Raw genomic sequence first — 20,238 nt, 5'->3', positions numbered from 1 at the left:
ATCATTACCATTTATGATGCTCATCACTTATTGTTGTATGTCTTCTACATAACTTTTTTTGACCTTTTTATTGATGGATTAATAGATTTAAAAACTTAAATTGGTCTTTCAAAGATGAAAAATGAAATAATGTTCAAGTTATTTTGTCACATTTAATAAATATGTATTATTATTTATTATCGAGTCCTGTTTTTCCCCCCAATAAGATTAAAAATAAAATGCTTAATAACAACTTACATGATCTTTATCCGACCTTCTGTGAAACACATATCACAAATGAAAACATATAGGCTAATTATAATTTGTAAGTTTTAATGCCTGTTGTGGTAAGACACTATCCAGCAGGACAGTGCTTTGTTTATAGTTAAATTTAAACTGTAGCATCATATTTTTATTTTTTATCATTTAAAATGGAATAAGACTTTATACTGTATATCCCTTTAGCCTGTTAGTTAATTGCTGTCGTCAGAAAAGAATGGGGCATTCGCTCAGAACTTTTCATCAGTCCAAGCTTAAATCTGGACTCACGTGCTTTCACTTACCTTTACAGTTCAGCTCCTGATTTCCTTTGGTTTTAATAGCCGTTAGTAAACTGAGTCATTGTGTTACATTTACAACACAAGTGACTCAGGAGAGTGTCACCACCTACCGCACCCAAAGGGACTCGCATTCGAAACTACAGTAGTGCTGCAGCCCTTCACACAACACACCTGCAGTTTCTAAACCACGCCCACATACCTGCGAGAACCAGGAAATCACATTACTGGGACGTAAGGAAGAATCAATATAGTCATCAAAACTTCGTCCCTTCGAAACCCTCAGCCTCCTCTTATCCTTCAAATTTACTTCAACTTTTTGGACTCACCTGCTGCGGCTTCATAAAACAGGAAACAAGCGGAGTTTCACCTGGTAAGTAGGTCGTGTATTGTTCGCCCTGAATGTCGACATGTTTTCACCGTGCTTCGTTTCGCTGACTACCATGTAAGGGCATTGTACTAACGGCTACGATACTAAACGGGTTATTTTATTCGGTTAAGTAACGAATGAACACTTTTTAATGTCAGAAGTGAGTTACTTCCGCTTTTATCTCATAGTTACTAAATTCCAAATGTGACCCACAGTGTGTTCAATTCAAGCCTCAGTGTTTCTGCTACAGTGTTTCTCTGTCTTCGTATCCATTGTAGCCTACTACCCCCAGTGTAAATACATGAGAGACACAAGGTGGGGCTGGATTTTACTATTGTTTGCAAGCCATTGTATGTGTCTGTGGTGTTTGTTTTCAACGGTTAGCAGGCAGCATTTTGGCCAGCCAAATTTAGTTTCACAGTTGTACAATAGAAGTTTTCGAAATAGTCACTCCAATACTATACCATTGTGCATTGTTTTTATAAGAATAGCTAAATTATTCCACTTTATATACCTGATAGCAGTTGTAAGCCTACTGGTGACAGTATACATCCAGTTTCCAATCTAAATGTAGGCCTACACCTTGCTAAAATGCTGGCTTTACCAAACCACAACCAAACAACAGGTGTTTGTATTATTTCCTCCACCCTGTCTATACCAACAAGTGAAAGCTTAAACGCAGAAACACCTGTCTGTACCTCTGCAGTACAATGCACAAACTTCATTTAAGTATTAGGCTGTTTAAGCTAGATGTACGTACTTAAATGGCAACTAATAGGCCAGAGGTTCTCAAACTTTTTGGGGCCAGGGACCCCTTACAGGGGAGAACATTTTCCAAGGGCCCTCTCATAATCGTAACACCGATTAAGCATATGCTTACTACCATTTGCACTCTTGCCATTGGAAGTATTTGTATTGTAAAACGTATCAACCTTAATACTTCAGACCTGTTTCATAGTGATAAACAGAATACGTCTCAAATTGAATCATGTTAATTTAGGGTAATTTTATTCAAATTGACAGCATTTATGCTTTTCAAGTAATTGATCTTTAAAGTCTTCCGAAAATTAACAGAAGCAAGACAGCTGCAGGAACGGTTCATTGCGAGTGAGTTGAGTGATTCATCACGGATTGACTTCATGTGTCACAATCATATCAGTTTCTATTGGTCCACAGCTAACGTGGGTGGCAGTAATGCCCACTTTGAGAACCACTGGTATAGCTTACCTGATAGCAGATGTAAGCCTACTGGAGACACTATACATCCAGTTGTCGGTTTAAGATGTAGGCCTACACCTAGCTAAAATGCTGGCTTTAGCAAACCACAACCAAACAGGTGTTTCTATTAGTCTATTTACTCTACCCTATTTCCAACAAGTGAAAGCTAAAATGCAGAAGCACCTGTCTGTACCTCGCCAGTGCAATGCACAAACTACATCCCCAAGAACGACCATAAAGTTGATTCAGCAGGTCAAAAACAGTTCCTCATTTAAGCAAGGTGTACCCAGTTTACTGGCAACTGGCTGTGTATTAGGTTAAGGTAGGTAGGTAGCCTACAAGCCAATACAATTCAGACTTTATCTTATAACTCTTCTACAGGTATGTGCATATAGACATTTTTTTTGACCGGTTAACTGACACTCTTATGGTTAATACCTGATTAACTGACATGGTTAAAATTTACTTTTTGGATTGGATAAAAGTCTGGGACCCCAGCGAGTCCCCAGGTCTCCACCGCAGCAATTAGTGTAGCCGCGAGGTCGTCAGCTGTGTGTCTGGCTCCCAGGCCTCATCAATATACTGCAGTGGCACATAATTATCACATAGCTCTCTGTAGGGAGCACTGTCCAGCTGTCTGTTGTGAGGGCTACAAACTTGGCACTACCCAGTTGCGTTTTCAGCTCTTTTTTCTTCTGTCTAAACCGGGCTTGAATTGGCTCAGCTCAGCTAACGACAACAAAACGTGTTTCCCCAAATATGTGTATTTTAAAAAACTGTATTTAACTGTTTAACTGGTAATATTAACCAGTTAAAATTCTTAACGGTCGGTTTTAGAGAAACTGAACGTAATAAAGTCAATGAAGGTATCTGAGTGTTGCAGAAGTTTAAGCTACCTTCCTCTTTTGCTGTTAGCGTTATCATTAACAGGTTGCTGCTTTGAGCATGAACTTGTAAAGCTTAAAATGGATTTGAATAATGAAGTTATAATATCATGCAACGACTTGTCAAGTAAAGAGATGGAACTAGTAACTAGTCCTCTTGGAGAATCTTTGGTCTTTAGGATGCAGGCCTCATACTAGCTCTACTGTCTTTTTCGTGGCAATGTGTAGGGCAATGTCATGCACTCTGTCCTGCCATCTTGTCGGCTGATACTTACCCTTTCAAATAATCAGAATCAGCCTTAAGAAACGCACTTTATGTTCTTGCAGCATGTAAAACCCCAAATTCCCAGAAACAACACAAAGACCTTGTTCTCTGTGTCCTCAGTGGAAGGCGCAGCAGCCAGTTGGCATTCAGCAGGAAGCAATAGACTTCGACATAGTATCCAAGCTGAGCTGCTCTCTTGTTCCTCAGTACGCACAGTTTCACTCGTAACATGTCCTGAGGAGAAACAACCTGCAGCAGTGAAAACAGGCTTTTGTTTGTATGTTGAACTGTAATACTTATTTTTTCCTCATGTGTAGTTGGCCTCTTGGGGTCACTTCATGTCCCCTGACGATCCAGATTATACCTGTGCAGGGCACGTGCACACACTGATTCTCTCTTCCTCTGTTTGTCAATCTCGATCCAGCTCTCTCCCTCCAAACTGTCAACACAGATTTGTGAGTGGCATGTGTCCCTCCATCTGGCTCGCACATGCATTGCATATGGACATTGCATAATGGCCTTGGGCCTTAATATTGCAGCACCACAGCGCTACTTCAACACGTGGGGAAGTGAGAAGGGGCAGAGAAACAAACAGCTTATGTAAAAGCATTAAGACGAGCAAACAACTTCAGCCTCATTTGCTCACCCTGTGGAAGAAGTAAAAATAGAAGGCATTCCCAGAGTTCATTAAAAAGTGAAAACATGCAGGGACAAAGGTTGTTGATGAAAGAACAGATCTCTCTCTTCTTTCATAATTTAGACCTTCCTTATTGAATAGTACAGGTTCCTACCTGCACCTCCTTACATGCTGTTCACATTTATAATAGGCTATTTGTTTGAGTAGATTTAACATGGGAAAAATACTAACGAAAACAACTGGTAATTTCAATTGTAAAACTTGTAGATGGAGAAAAAACAACTAACAATACAACATGACGGGTTTCCTGCTATTATTAAAAACATTGTCTTGAATTTTGCTTTTGAAACTAAAACAACACATAAGAAAAAATGGAGATCGCTGAAAGATTAAAAAGGCTCATGTTGTGATAAAAATGCAGCAGCAGCAGAGCCTCAAACACCCAAGAAGCTAAATGTGTTGCTCAAATCTCTGAAAGGAAATATTTATTAAATATTTATGGCATCATCAAGCAAAAGTCTCTGCAAAACGGAATCAACAGCTCTTCTGTATAAGACATGAATGTTTGTGTTTTAAAGCGTGCAGATAGAAAGCACTAAAGAGAAGATGCTGTGAATTTGCAGAAGAATGATATTAGTTCTTATGTCACCTTGGCTTTCAATATAGACTGTATAAAAAGATGGACGACATGACAGCTCCTTAAAACTAAAGCCAAAACATTTCGGGCGCCCCCTGCTGACTGGGTGTAGTATAGGTCATAAAGCCCGCCTCCTCCATGTTAACAGATGGGACATGAGTCAAACTATAAAATCAAAATACACATCAAATACATTTTTCTCAAACATGGTTTCTGTCATTATAGTTAGTTCTTATCAGGCTGATTTACGTCCAAGTGTTTATTTTTCTGACAAGTTCATTTTTAACTAGTTATTTGATCTGTAAAAAGGATGATTGACAGCTCCGTTGACAAATCCGGCTCCTGCAGCCGATCTGTTCCGGATTAGCAGAGTAGAGGACAAGAAAAGAAATAACTTATTAACTAGGGAAGTTTCCAGGTGCCGGTGAATGGCTTTTGTTAGCTTTAAAAAGTCAGGTTATTGCACACTAGCCGTCACACCAAATGGTGGTTGTCAATGCAGAAATGTTGACAGAGGTTGTAAACGTGTTCACGTAAAAAGGGCAGTGCTTGCAGTGTAGGATCAATTGCTGACAAGTCTACTGGCAGCAGAGTGACACATTTAAAAAATAAACTGTACAAAAAGGGTCTATCTTACTGTAGTTACATCTGTGAATTCCATTAAATTCATGTGTTGCTTCAACATATTAATGTGACGTGTAGCAGATACAGACTTACAGCTGCGACCCTGGTGACGTCAAACGGACTTTAAATGCATGCTTGCTTTAATACTGTTTAAGTACAAGAGGTACGAGGCTTTTACCGTTCAATCAGTCCCTGCTGTGGGATTATATTAGTACAAAGCACAATGAATATTCCTCTTATAAAAAAAATCATCCGGGAAAGCTACATTTTTTTTCCCGATGTCTTAACTCTCTTGCCCTCTTTCCCTCCCACAACCCGAGCACCAAGCTCCTCGATCCAGACAAATGATTGGTCTGTACGTGCTTTTATACCAGTTGATCTTTTATCTTGAACTTAACATGCTCCGGAGCAGTTTAAGTGTGCAGCATAATTTATCATGCTGATGTGCCTCAGAGTTATCCCTGAAGTTAACTCGCTAACACCAAATCCTGCTTTGTCTTACAGGCCTCATGTGTGCACAGGTGTGATTATGTACCTTTGCGTGTTGTGTTTTAACACACGCGTACACACTCTCCTGTGGATGCAGTTAGGGCTGTCCGAGTATTCTCTGTGAGATTACTGTAAAGTGTTGGATTATGATGAAACCGCCTGTGAATGTCATACCTCTGCGTTAATTCTGCACAGCTCAGTGGTTTGGTTTCCTCTGTTCTGTCAGGCTCCTAATCTGGGCTCCTTTGAACAAAGACAACACACAGGGTGAACTCAAACAACCCTTGTCCTTCTTTTACTTTGTTTTGTTGTTACCCAACGTTTTCAAAAATAGATGCTTGTTATTTCTGTGTCTCCCCCCGCTGTGCTCCTGGTATTTTCAGCCCCCCTCACAGTGCTGAGGGATTTCTGCTGCTCGGTAAATTCCGCAGCCTCTCTCATGGCACGACCATCCAGAGCCGTAATCCAGACTGCTGGAGTATAAACCCTGTCCGGAGTTTGCATTGGTTGGCAACTCATCAAGAGGCTGCACAGATTATTTATTTATTTGAGTCCTCTCAGGACAGGGCCGCCTGCTGTCAGCTGGTTACACAGGGAAGACAAGATACACACTTTTAATCTGTGTGGTGGCGTGACTTGCACGCCGGGGTTGCACAAGTGTGGGATTGCAATGGAAATGAGTTTAAAGCTGTGGTTTTAATTTTTGTTTCTTTTTTTGGGCTTTTAAGCCTTTTATTAAATAAATAAAGTGGAATGAGGGAACGAGAGATCCAACAAAGGTCCCTGGATGGATTAAATCAAGGACCTTAATGCTCTCACTGGTGCCCCATAGCTGACACTTTTCACACAGTGCTATTTTTGGTCTGAAAATCGCCTTAGTCGGAAATTTTACTATAATCTCCAGTTAGTATTTATAGGATATAAAAGAGTTTTTTGTAATGAATGTGGCCCAAAAGTACCAAATTTGCTGCAGCAGGTTTCTACCAAAATGGTGCAAAGTTTAGCCGTCATTTTATTTTATTGTTATCTTGCAAAATAGAAACAAAAAGTTTGGGTTCATAATTCTTGCAATGATAAGATTGAAGACATTCAGATTATACCAAATCGGCTGAAAGAAGAGCAGATTTAAAGGAAGCGTGCACAATCTCATGCATTGGCATTGCTGTAAACATGTTTTGTACTTCTCTCCCTGTGCACACTCGGCTCCTGAAGTGCAAACTGAGAACAGCTTAAATGTGTTTGGTTGTGTTCTTGTAATAAATGAACCTCCACAATGGGTTAGCACGCTGGTGTCTGAGGATGTGGGGATGCTGTAGATGGGTCTCTCTGGGTGTAAATGATGAGAAGACTAAGCCTGGATGGGGGATTATAGAAGAAGGGGGCGGGGAGCATGCATGATCTGTCAGGGCTTAGTACCACAATTATCCCAGCGGCAGCAGCAGCAGCAGCAGAAGCAGTTGTGGTGGCAAAGGCTGCGTTTTCATTAGTGTAATGTCCAGAGAAGCTCCAGAATTATGTAAGAGTGACGTGCTGTCATCCCCTCTCGCCCGGCCCACTGCCTGGCAGGAACGTGGCTGTTTGTTTTCCTTTCATCCTCCCGTGCTCAGAAAGCTAAAAGGACATCTGTCAGAGTCGGCGGTCCGGGAAAGGACTCGTAGTAGCCACAGCACGGGGACCTCGCCGCTCCGGGTGCTGAAGCTGTGACTGGTCGTCATGGAGAACGAGATGCACTGAGGCGACGAGAGGGGACAAGTTTGTTGTCTTGATGATGCAGAAGGAGCTGCCTGTGGTCTTTGTTAGAAGATGAGCGATGGAAGAGTAGCAGCAGTCAGAGCTGAGTGATGCCGTCGCCGTCAGAGGAAAATTAAAAGATGAAGTTTAAGAAGTTCATCACGATCATGCAGGCAGCCATGGGGATCGTACCCCTGAACAAACGGGAGCTTTTACCGCCGGGCAGGAAACTGTGGAGACCCCCGGGGTGAGTTTGATCACTGCTTCTGTCTGTGTGTTGTTCCCTTAAACACGTGCAGAGAGCTTATGCAGTAGCAGTGAGCTAGTTAATTATATGAATTGTCCCTTCTTGAATGAAATATTCAAACACAGCAGATTGATTCCTAAATCGTAAGAATGTTTCAGTAATATTAGGACATTTTAGTGTCTAATTTATGGAAGCAACACATGGATTTTGGCGGAACGCAAAACCTAAAGTTGACCTGTAATATGTCCGTTTGGGGGTTTTAAGTCTCTATTTCAACACAGAGGAGGTAACTTGAATTTGGTTTAGGGTCCTTTCAGCATTAATGTGTCTTTCCAAAAACAACATCCCCAATTTAGTAGAAAACCAAGGTTGTAGAGGCAGAAAGCTCAGACACAGGACTAACAAAAATAGGCTATTTTGATTGTGATACATTTGGACAAAGGTTTCATGAATGTATATAATTGCCAGACTGAGTGCTCTGACTGTAGGGAGACACCACTTTTTCAAATGTTTACACCACATTGCATTGGAGCTGGTCCATTTTTACTACAGAGAGTACAGAGGCAGACAAAGATGAGTCTACTCCATTAATACACACATCACATGTTGGCTTTCATGTAACTGTACTTAGTACTTGCAGCGTTTGTAAGTTCTACCAACTGCCGATGTCCTGTGGGTGGGTGGGCGATGAAATGTTCAAGCAATCAGGGTTTTTTCAAAGTTGGGCTTTTTATTGTTTTGTAAACATCAAAGTTTAATTTGACATAATCTTGTTCTCAAGGATAAACTCCAGTAATTTTGCCATAGGTGCCATAGGTGGCAACTTGGTTAAACAAACCAATTTGCCACCAGCCACAGTTTACTGAATAGTGTTGCACAGGTTCAGAATGTAACAGCGGCATGTTGTATCTTTTAAAAAAGCATTTGCAAAAGCATGTATAAGTGATCTCCTGTTTTAAGGAGATAACGAGGACCCCTGAGTATCATCTCACCTATCAGCACCATCTTTGCCCTTTTGACTATTTTACTCTGCATTGTTATTAATGCTGTCCTTTTGCTCTTTTGTCTTGAGTTTCTTTACCCAAAAAAAGCTTTAAGAAATGTGTCACTCGTATATTAGGATTGTTTAAATGCATGTACGGCATTTTGATTCACAACCAAATGCATAAAGCTTCTTTATATGTACAACACATAATACATCCATGCTTATGCAGTACATATGGAAACCAGACCCCTCAACTCTATTTACTAATTATTGGTTCTGTCCATACTGCGCATAATGAACTGTAGATGTGGTATGTTGGGATGTTTATTTTGGTGTATATACTGGTTATATACCTTCATTCTACCTTATTGGGTTACAATATATTCTGTACAGTCATTAATTTTAAATATCTGTTTACACTTTGCTGCTGCTTGCGCGCTCTAATTGGATGTAATGTAGTAAAACATGTATGAGTATACTAAAGCCTACCCTTTAAAGCCTACCCTTTTAATGCTCCCAATGTGCCTGACAAGTACTCAAAATGTTATTATTGATATTATCATGATGCGATCACACTGACAGGCGAAACATTATGTTTTTTTACTCCTAGTCCAGCTTTCGCTTTGAAATATGTTAGTTTGATGAACTGAACTGCAACACCTGTAAGGCAGGTAAAATGTGTTCTATTACACCTCAGAGTGTTTCAGTAGTTTCATAGTTTACTTCACTTTATTTATTTAGTGTGATCAGGGACAATGTTCATTAATCAACATCTAACTGATATGAATGCATCCAAGTTGGCTGAAAGTTTTCATCAGCATTCCTTTAGCTGAAGTCGTCAGGCATCCTAGAACAATAGAAATAATATACATACATGATTTTATTTCAGTAAAAAGCGTGAACAAAACAGTGAAACAATAGCATTTAAGGGGACAAGTCCAAGACAGGAATGATACACAAATCTAATCTGATCTCATACAGTCATATAAATATAATAAAGCGTTTTGTGTTTCTTGAAATGTTTCAATACATATAAAAATAATTCATCCGTTTTGCTCTTGAGGTGATCTCAGATCAAGTTGAGACTAAATTTATATCAGACTTGTTGAGTTGGTTTTGAAAGATGTGCGTGTATACCATGCAGGGAGGTCTGTGTGAACATGCTATTGACATGCAGCGGAGTTTCTGGAGCTTCGAATATAGTAGGACCGAAAGGCTCAGGATTACTCAACCTCTTGCTGCTTGGATTTTTACTGTTATTTACTCTTTTGTGAGTCCCCCAACTATGGCAGTGCAATATGTAATTGCTTGAGTTTCCCTTTAATGGGAAGGTAGAAAGTTAGTTTTCATACACATTTACTAACCAGCATTTTTGGCCACTAACAATCTGTAACCTCCTTCTTTAATGTTTTAGTGAAGTGATTTATAAGTTGGATTACTTCAGTTCCTGGAGATACCAAGCCCTTCCTCGGGTTTTCACTACATGTCTGTGCTTACTGTGTAACAGGCAGCAGGTTTAGTCACGCAGAGCCAGTGTGATTTCTTAACTCTGCATAGTATTGCATTAGTCTGACTGCATCCAGTCAGAGTGTCTGAAGCTCTCAAAAAACCTCTTTTCTGACTCGTTGCCATGAAGTTAGAAAAAAAAAAGTTGCTTCAGCTCAGAGAGCGCCACGTGTTCTGACATGTTGTCAGCAATCAGGTCAGAGATGCTGCTCTTGAAGTCAGACTGCAGATTATAGTATTATAGACAGTAGTATCCGTGTGAGTCTGGTCTGCCCGGGCTTTACTCAGAGCCATAATTCTGGGAAACGTGTTTTTTTTATTGGATGTTTTACAGCTCTACTCATCTGATCCGTTTATTTCCACAACAATCAAGTTTTTATTTTTTGTTCTGATAGTGAGATTGTTGCCATCCTTAATCCCTATGAAAGAGTTTGATATCTTGTTACCTGTTTCATGTGTAAAAGATTATACTGAAAAGTTCACAGTGTCTATTTCATCATCCCAGATGTCCAAAAATGAAACCTTCAATTTACTTCAGATTGCCAAACAGTCCAAAGCACATTTGTCACGATGGAACGGGAGAATTATGTGACATTTTTAGTAACAGTAGGCACTACGGATTGCAATGTGTGATGGTTAGAAATATCTCAACAACAAGTGGGCGATTTCTACTGTAAGTAATTTGGTCCAGATTGTGTGGGGCTCAGAGATATAAATCCTACTTTGGTGATCTTTGACTTTTAATCCAGCAAGACCACCAGGTCAGAGTTCTCTGTTATCCGGTGAAATGTCTCAACATCTATCTCATGGGTTTGAACAAAAACTTGCACAGACCTTAATGGCTGCCAGAGGATTGACTCTACCTGACTTTTGTACCACTACTTGAGGTGGGTCATGATTTATGAATTTTGAATAGATGTTGATACAAAGTGTCTGTTGTCTTTTCATTAAACATATAGTTTACCTTTTTCCTGTACACAGCTGTTGAACTAAACTTGTTCTACCGGCACAAGTGCCAACTAAGGCTGTGACAGTAACCGCATCTCTGCAATACCCTGGCTATGTAATGCCTACCACGAGGTTAAGCTCATTACCGTCATCACTGCATATTTAGGTGCTTAAAAAATGTTGTTCTCCCTTAACTTTTCAAACATTACCATCAGCAGGTTAAAGTTTGTCCAATAATTTGGCTTAAGAACATCCATCTATGCTTCCATCCATTTTCTTCCGCTTATCCTGGGCCGGGTCGCGGTGGCAGCAAGCTAAGCAAGGTGACCCAGTCATCCCTCTCCCTAGCAACATTTTCCAGCTCCTCCTGGGGGATTCTGAGGCGTTCCCACGCCAGACGGGATATATAATCCCTCCAGCGAGCTCTGGGTCTGCACCAGGGTCTCCTCCCAGTTGGACGTGCCCAGAAAACCTCCAAAGGGAGGCACCCAGGAGGCATCCTAATCAGATGCCCGAACCACCTCAACTGGCTCCTTTCAATGCAAAGGAGTGACGACTCTACTCCGAGCTCCCTCTGGATGTCTTAGCTCCTTACCCTATCTCTAAGGCTGAGCCCAGACACACTGCGGAGGAAACTCATTCTCTCCGCTTGTATCGGTATCTTTCTGTCACTACCCAAAGCTCATGACCATAGGTGAGGTTTGGAACCATAGCAAAGCAACCTATACATACCAACAAAACAGATGATGTTCCCATCACCATCAGCTGCACTTTGTATGTAGTGCTAATTAGCTAATGCTAACATGCAACGCAAAGATGATGACTATGGTAAAGGTTACCTGTTAAACGTCAGCATGTTAGCATTGGCAGTGTGAGCATTTTTAGCATGGTTGACATTTGTATTTGGCTTCAAGTATAACTGTGACTATGTACAGCCTCATAGAGCCACTAAAAGGCTTTAGACTCATTGTGGGACTTTTGTGGACACACTCTAGTATGACTCTAATTGGGGCGCTGGTTTAGCTCAGTTGGTAGTGTGGGCTCCCCATATACAGAGGCTGCAATCCGCAGGTATGACTCCTGGTCTGTGATCATATGTTGCATATCTTCCCCCTCTCTCTTCTCCCCACATCTCCTGCCTCTCTTCAGCTGTCCTATCGAATAAAGAGAAAAGCCAAAAAAATAATCTAAACTATGACTCGTACTCTTTTAACAGTGGATCATTTTGAATGCATGAAAGTGTGTTTGAGTTATTCATGTGTTTTCGCTACACTGCCTTCCAGGCATTCATGCGTTTTTGATACATTTTTATGCCATATTAAAATAATTAAGCAAATTTAGTTACAAAAAAATCTGCTACAAATGTATAATGCATCACAGGGGTAATTCTTTGGTCATTCTTTGACTCAAACAATGGATTTGTAAAAACTGATACACTTGAGGCTTAGACATCCTGACAGTCTCCTACATTTCCCATAATGCAACTGGAAAGTGCCTTTCATTTAACCCCATTTGCCTTGGTAAATGCCCACGCCCTTTAAACAAATTGATACCACTTCCTTAAAAGATTTGTAGTCTGTAAGCCCAAGTTGTGATAACCATGATGACATCACTTTGAAGTCATTAGGTTTATCATCTCATGTGACTTTAACACTACTACAAATATGTTACACCTAACTTATAATAACAAAGAGTTGTTTTCTCTCTCTCTCTGTACATAGGGAGCAGCCTGGCACTGACCAGACCAGCACTGACCTGCTCAAGTCCGGCCGCAAGTTCCGCTGGTCCAGAGAAGCCCAGTACTTGTATCTCCGCCGCCTTTCTTCACGCAGCTACTCGGCTATTATGATGGTACGTTGTTTAAATGTTGTTTAATGTTGAGGTTGTGTTTTTAGAGTTGTGCGTGTGTCCTTTTGACCCCAGCCTCTGTGTTCAAACCTGTCATGTCTACACTCATACTTTGAATAGAATCGGTTCATCGTTAGCATTAGCTGCTACCTGACTGTGTGTTATTGGCTGTATGTTGCTGATGTCATTTGAGGCTTTTGTGATTTTCATGCTTAAACATCAATCGGATGATTGTGTTTCTGTCTTGATGGAATTTCACGAATTTTAATCCTTTGAAACTCGTTTGTCATCCCATCATTGGATAAGCTTAAAAATGCATGCATGCACTTTGTTTTTTGTCCGTTTATCTAAAAATAGTTTGTAAACTGTAAACAAGGCTGCTTCTCTCTTGAAACATTGATGGTTTAGAAATGAGGTTTAGTGATTCATTGTTTCCTAGACTTCTTCCCTCTTTCCTTATTTGGATACAACTATACAGCAGTTACCCCTCCTGCATCCTGGATGATGATTAACCAGAGAGACATGTCATGTCCCGGATGCTTCATTGTTTTAATGACTTGTCTCTCAAATTATTCAGGCCAGTGAAGCTGTTTTGCATGAGCATGGCCTATTTTAAGGCATGTTTCGCATATTTCAGTAGACGGGAATGTTGCAATTTACTTGATTGTCCCTAATTTTTCTGAAATTTCCTTCTCATTACTTTATTCCTCAGGGGTTTCTGCTTTGAAGTTAAACATTTTGGTTAAAGTGCTGTCCTTTCTGCAGCAGGAAAATGTCTATCATTTGCTAAAATGGTGGATATAGAAAGGAAATTGTCGGTATGAGGTATTTGGGACATATTCAGGGTCAGCTTGAGTTCTTATCTGATTTGTCCCGTGCTGATAAAATACCAGATGAGGGAAGGCTTGCATGGATAGTATTACAAACACACCCACAGGTTATTGTGGGACAGCTGCACATTAGTGACATGTAGATTTTCCGGACCTTTGCGTCAGCTGTTCCTGTATAAGAGCCTTACATTTTTTACATAACTCATTATGGCAGTCACATGCCACTGTGTACCTTTGGTTTAGTGCTGCTTGTTTATGGTTCTAGCCTCTTAATTCCAGTAAATGCTTTTAAATTGTTGATGCTGAGTGCACAGTGATAAATTAAACAATAGGGTGCTTCCATCTTTATTGCAACAGTTTGTTGAAGAACCTTTCCTGCTGACATTGGAATGGCCCCATGCACAAAGGCATGTCCATCAACAAATTGTTTTCTCATAATTGTTATGGTTGAGCGTGACTGGCCTGCAGAACCCTGACCTTATCACCACCTTTGGGATGAACTGGAGCACCCAACATCGGTGTCAGACCGGTGTCAGTTATATTCTTGTGACTTAATGAGAGCAAATCCGTGCTGCCAGGTTCTACAATCTGGTGGAAACCCTGAAACAATAAGAGAAAAGGAGGCTGAAGCAGCAGTGAGATCAAATGATTTTGGAATGACATGGTCAACAATCACGTCCTGCATGGTTTAAATGTTCAGGAAAGAATTATGGAGTGCAATTTCCTCTTCTTAAGCGAAATGGCTGCACATGTTGACAATTCAGAGAAGAAAATAAGCGAGACACTAGATAGACTACAAAAGAAAATTACTGGAACAGATATCATTTAAATGGCTTATATTACCCAAATTGTTGGGCCAAAATAGCATAGTGTATACCTGTATTTGTTTAATGTTATACATGATAAATCAGCAATCAAAATCCATACAGAAAACTTAATCTATAGGTTGCTTACTTCATATAAAGTGCTTTGAATTTTTACACACACCAATTAACATTGCAAGTAGGCCGTCAAACGTATATTTGTATAATTACTGCTTAAATTAGCTCAAATTAATTCCCTTCGTGTACTTAGATGCTTTGTTACAGTGCGGGTCTTTCCTTGACAGTATTGTGCGGGGCTAAGTGTGTTTTTGTGTTGTCTGTCTGGGCGCCTCACAGCATGCTCCCTAAATCAATGGGAATTTTGGACTGATCCATTTCAGCGGCATTAGAGGTGCGAGCCCCCTAGATACGTGTATCATTAAGGTTATTACTGATTCGCTATACATATAACCAAATATAGAGTTTTTGTCATTTAACTGATGTTGCCGTTTTAACACGTTGTATTAATTTCCTTTGTCTGCCACAGTTGCTTTTAAATTTACCCCCCACCCTTTTCTCGCATTTGGTATAACCTGGACCAAGCTAGGAGTCGTCGGCGCTAATTTTTGCTGTGAATGTCTGATCTTAATGTGTTTAGCGAGTAAAGTGCGACACTTATACTTAAGAAAACTGGAATTTCTACCCGTTTTAAAGTCAAAATCTTTCCCCTAGTTTTAAGGTGGCCTTCATCCGACGAGAAACATCCCACTAGTTATAGTTTTGTTTTAATCTTTAGTACCAGTCCGGGACAGTTCAAAGTGCGTGATGCCAGTTAACGGAGGGGGGCTGCTCTCTCTGAGCAGATATGCAACTCAGTATTTCACCGTAAGTACCTCCATAGCTAAATTATTCATATATATAAAAGCATAAAAGTAAAAGTACTGGTATAATCCTGCTACAGTGTTAGGTATGTGTATTGTTGGGGCGGAGTAGTTCTTCCCAAGTATCCATGAATCCCAGTTGAAGCCTGTTGCATCCTGTTGCACCTGCTGTGATAGCTGTCAGCTAGTTAAATCTGCGGTTAGTTTAGTTTGTTTAAACACGTTAAAAGTTAACAAATACTTTTATAAATATTGGTCTAACACTGTAAATCATATTTAATGTCGACTTGTGCCCTATGTGATCGCCTGGTCTCATTTACAGCTTTTGTTTAACAGTATTTTGTCTCTTTTGGTGGTCAAAACAACTGTTTAGCTTCCTTTTTTGTCTTAAATTACTCTCTTCTTTAAGAGGCAACAGCCAGTGACGGTGCGGTCCGTAGTAAACAGTAAACTAAAAGATACAAATGTGCAACGTTTTCACAGTATATTGGCTTCATTTGTTGAAGTTTTTACAGTTATAGTGTCGTCCTTTTTTTGTGCCCTCGCGGTGTAATGTAGCTCTTTCACCATTAGGGGGCATACTTGCACAACTCTTTTATAATTACCTTCAGGAGCACTTACAGACAATGAAACGGTGTCCTTTTGTTTTTGTTGTACATGCTTTGCATTTTTTTTATTGTTTATACTCTTTTTTTCTGAGATCAGCATCTTATACAGAACCGTTTAATTTGCATACAGTTTCAAAATGCTTTGCAAAGTTTCACAGAACATTTTGTCCAGTTTCAAGTACCTTGGTAGGGTTTTTCCAGATTTTGTTTAGTGTTTTGCTTTTAATTTTTCTGAATTCTATGATTTCTGATATGAGAAAATGCTGTCATCAAAGAGAGTGTAGTATCATGTAGTGGATGAGTTGCTTTAAACAACTTCACAAAAAAAGTCAACAGTTAATGAATATCAATAAATTAGATTTAAGATAACATTGCATCATTATTTATCAAAGAAAGGGTGGCAATAATTATTAAACTAAACATTTAGTTCTAGCAGCGGACAATCTTCACTGACTTGGCCAGCTGACTTTGCTACGAGCTGATTGGCTGTTCACATGTGCCTTTCATGGAGAAACCAGCCACGGGTGACACAAGCTGAGTCAAATGCAAATGTTACCTGCAACGTTGAAGTTTTCTTTTGTGTGTATGTGACAGAGTTGCTGAGCCCCCCCCCCCCCCCCCTACTCTGTGACTCACCAACGCAGAATGTAGGAACAGAAGCAGCCTTTGTAAAGAACACCAAAATATAGTGGCATTGTTTTTTGGCTTATGTGCTGTGAAAAAAAACTTCATATTGTATGGGAAAACACTAAATTGCATCCATATTTTCCCAGACTGTATGTATATCATTATATATATATGTTTATCATATATTCTGTGGTTTACAATTGAAACAGTATTAATGTCAAATTTGAGGATTCAGTCAGTGTTTAAAGAATCACAGAAATGTTAGGATCCTGCCTTTGAGTTGACACTGGAAAAAAGGAACAACCCCGGCTGATTAGCTGATTTGTCAATTAGCTGTCAAAATATTGATTGTAAACAGTATTAATAATCACACATAAAGATCTTAAACATTTTATGATTAAAAGATGAAGATCTGATATTCTTGTGAACTGAATATTTTTTGGTTTTAAACTGTTAGTTGGACAGAGCCAACAATTGTAGGAATCACTTTGGACACTTTAGCGCTCAAATTTAATCCCATAATCCCCCAAATCCATCTCTATATAATTGATTTTACATTATGTTGACATACTTCAGTTCACTCTTTTTCTTGTTTCTTGTTTATGAAAACAGTCTGCACCTTCTCTTAATAATTAGATGTCTCAGTCACGTCCTGTGAGGATGACCCAGTATTTCAACCTCTCTCCTCATTAGTGGAATATATTTGTGTTTTGTTATATAATGGCCGACACTCAGGAGGCTTCGACTTATCCGACAGGCTCGCCCGCGCGCAGCCATCACAATCATATCACATAGCACAAGAAGACGGTCTGATTAAAACTGTTCTGACCTTGCCTGAGGCGCTTCCATTGGCCGCTGCTAAGTCAGTTATCTGACTTTCATGAGTTAATATGTTTCCTCATTCCACACATAGTGCTCTTCTCTTCTGCTGCAGATTTCTGGTACAAAGGGATGTCCAACAAAGCTTCTTTATCGATAAATCTTTTTTTTTTCTCCTCTGAGGGAATATGTTTTACATAAAAACTGTAAAATACACACCGTCTGTCCCAATTCTCACACAATTGTGACAATTTACAGGCTGTTTTTAAAAGGTGGGATAGCTTTGTCTATTGTAGCATCATTTAGTAATTTAGCCTGACAGAACCAGTGTATTTAGACAGTTCACTTAAGTGAAACTTTAATATAATAAAATTATGATATACATTTTGATGAAATCTATATAATTATAGATAGAGCCTTAAGATAAGACAAGAGCCTGATGTTTTTGCACTTATAATGCAGATAAAATGTTAATCTTTACAAGTCATTTGACCTGACCAGCGTTTTTAAAACTAGTTTGGATTTTAGGGATACAGTCGATGCTGACATTTTTAAGCCCTTGCATCTAAATTTGCTAGCCAAAGTGTATACAAATTTGAGCTTTTGTAGAAAATAACAAAAGACAATCTGTCAGAATGTAACACAGCCTTCCTTAACTATAATGCTTCAATAAATAGATAGGCTATAATGGAATGAAAACTTTTTTTTTTTTATTATTATACATTTAAAGTTCTTTTAAAAGATATGGTACATATATTCTTTCAACAAATAATAAGGTGCCTGTCAGAAAATGTAAGGAAGAAAATATGTTGTAAATGTGCAAATGTAATTAATTGCTCTGATCATAAGTGACACAATAGTCCGAGTGGGAGGTAGGGCTGCACAATTAATCGAAATGTAATCAAAATGGAATTATGCCCTACTGCAATTTTCAAATTGCAGGAGGCGCAATATTTGTTAAAGGTAAACTGTGTGTCAAAATACCATTTTGATTCAAAGGTAGTGCTGCAGAGAAGTTCTGGCCGACACAGGCATAAGTATCAAATATCTTCACGCCATAAACATTTTAATGTTTTTCAATGAAAATGAGAATGATGATGCAAAAATTATCATTCCCTTAAATATCGCAAATCAAATCGAAATTGTAATAAAAGTCAAAATAATCGCAATTAGACATTTTTTAAAAATCGTTCAGCCCCAGCGGGAGGTGATCATTAGGGCAGAGAGAATATTGGATTTTTTCTTTTTCTATAATCCAAAAGCAAACCAAATGGCAACAGAACAAGAGAACACAGTGTCGGCTTGCTGTACGAATTTGTCTGCTACACCTGCTAGAGCTCTTCTGTCACTGGAGTGATGAAGTAGCTGCAGCAGTGGTAATCACTTAGAAGGGATGTTGGTGGAGCTGTAACGCTGCGTTTGCTAAGAGTTGCTGTAGGGTATTAAAAAGTTGCACTTGAAAAGTCACTAACAGTAAATATTTGGGGGCTACAGAGTTAATATTTTTGGCCAATATTGAACCATATATTAATGTGTACTTTCCACTATATTGTTGCTTCAACAACTTCAAATCTTACTTAATACCCTGCCTTGTTTCAAGGCACAGTCCCTTCCTTTAACTAAACTCTGGAGGTGAAACTCCAGATAGACATATCAAATGGCAGCGCCAAAAGACACATCCTCTCTGTGTTCTGTTCTCTGTAGTGTGTAGGAGGTGTTTGTCCTGTTTTCATTCACACTTGTCTCTTGCTGCTGTTGCTGCTGGTCATCTGGTTTCCCCCTGTGGGCCGGAAGATCAAAAAAGTGGGTTATGATGGGTGAGCTGCCAGTCTGAGTCGTGCCCCCGTTTCACTAAGCCGGGGCATGACATGTCAGCGGCACACAGATTTCACTTTCCATTTTAGTTACCAAACAAAAAAATCCCCACAACTTAAATCCAACCATTGTGCTTTTTGTCCGTAAGTCAAAACTGCTCTCAGCGCACGTTTAGTGTGCGTCTTTCTCTGCCGTTGGAATCATCTCCAAAACTTGGAAGAGTGTCCGATATATCTCAGGGTCTCAGCAGATTTCACATCCAAATTCTGTTGGATGATTTGTTGTTCAGGTCGCCGATGAACACTCAGATGTTTAATCACCCCGTGCCTGTGCAGGAGTTGGTGTGTCTGAATGTTTACACTGTCTGCAGACGGTGGGATTTGTGCTGAATGTAGGCCAGCAGAATCCCTCTTACGTCAAACGCAGGCAGGCGGGCAGATGCAGGAAGAGAGCTGCTGGTGGTTGTGCAGCTGTGACCATGGAGGAGGCTGTGGCGCACATCAGTCTGCCAGAGCACCGCTGGCGGTGAGCAGGGAGAGACGCAGATAGGAAGAGACGCAGAACATCAGCGATGAAGACCGTCCTCAGCCTGCACAGGAAATGGGCCCACGCGGTCAAGACCATACGTATCCTTCAGGGACTCGTGAGTTTGATTCTGCTACTGTGGCTATTCGGGGGGCAACTGGCTCATTCGGGCAGCTGGACCTGACTGGACTTGTGTAGTGGACCTGAGAGCTTTTGTTTTTTAAAGCCAGGTGTTTCAGAGATGATTTTAGTTGATTTGGGTTGAGCTTTATTCTGAAATGAGCGATCCAGAATTTAGAAAAGTGGCACCAACTGTTTTCGAATGATAGTTTGGGATTTAAATGAATGATTGTATTTTAATAGTTTAACAGCTGATGAAGTAGTCAAAACTCCTGGTTCATTTTG

General features: G+C 39.9%; 1 protein-coding gene across 2 annotated transcripts in view; it reads left to right on the top strand.

Moving 5' to 3' along the window:
- The first annotated feature begins 813 nt into the window (after window positions 1-813).
- Window positions 814-20,238, top strand: part of tjp2a (tight junction protein 2a (zona occludens 2)) — a 42,667-nt gene continuing 23,242 nt past the window's right edge. The window contains exons 1-2 of one of the 2 annotated variants that reach the window (XM_069677155.1): window positions 814-909; window positions 12,799-12,928. In XM_069677155.1, coding sequence (XP_069533256.1) covers window positions 12,923-12,928 — 6 coding nt within the window. In that variant the 5' untranslated portion in view covers window positions 814-909; window positions 12,799-12,922. Of the gene's footprint in view, window positions 910-12,798; window positions 12,929-15,375; window positions 15,444-20,238 lie in introns of those variants that run through there. The other variant, XM_069677154.1, reaches the window with a different exon arrangement.

Source organism: Semicossyphus pulcher, unplaced genomic scaffold (assembly GCF_022749685.1).
Source record: "Semicossyphus pulcher isolate SPU_LCO1_2020_fin unplaced genomic scaffold, fSemPul1.0.p SCAF_28, whole genome shotgun sequence".
NCBI lineage: Eukaryota > Metazoa > Chordata > Actinopteri > Labriformes > Labridae > Semicossyphus > Semicossyphus pulcher.
The sequence above is the reverse complement of the archived record's forward strand: the minus strand, read 5'-3'. Positions and strand labels throughout refer to the sequence as shown.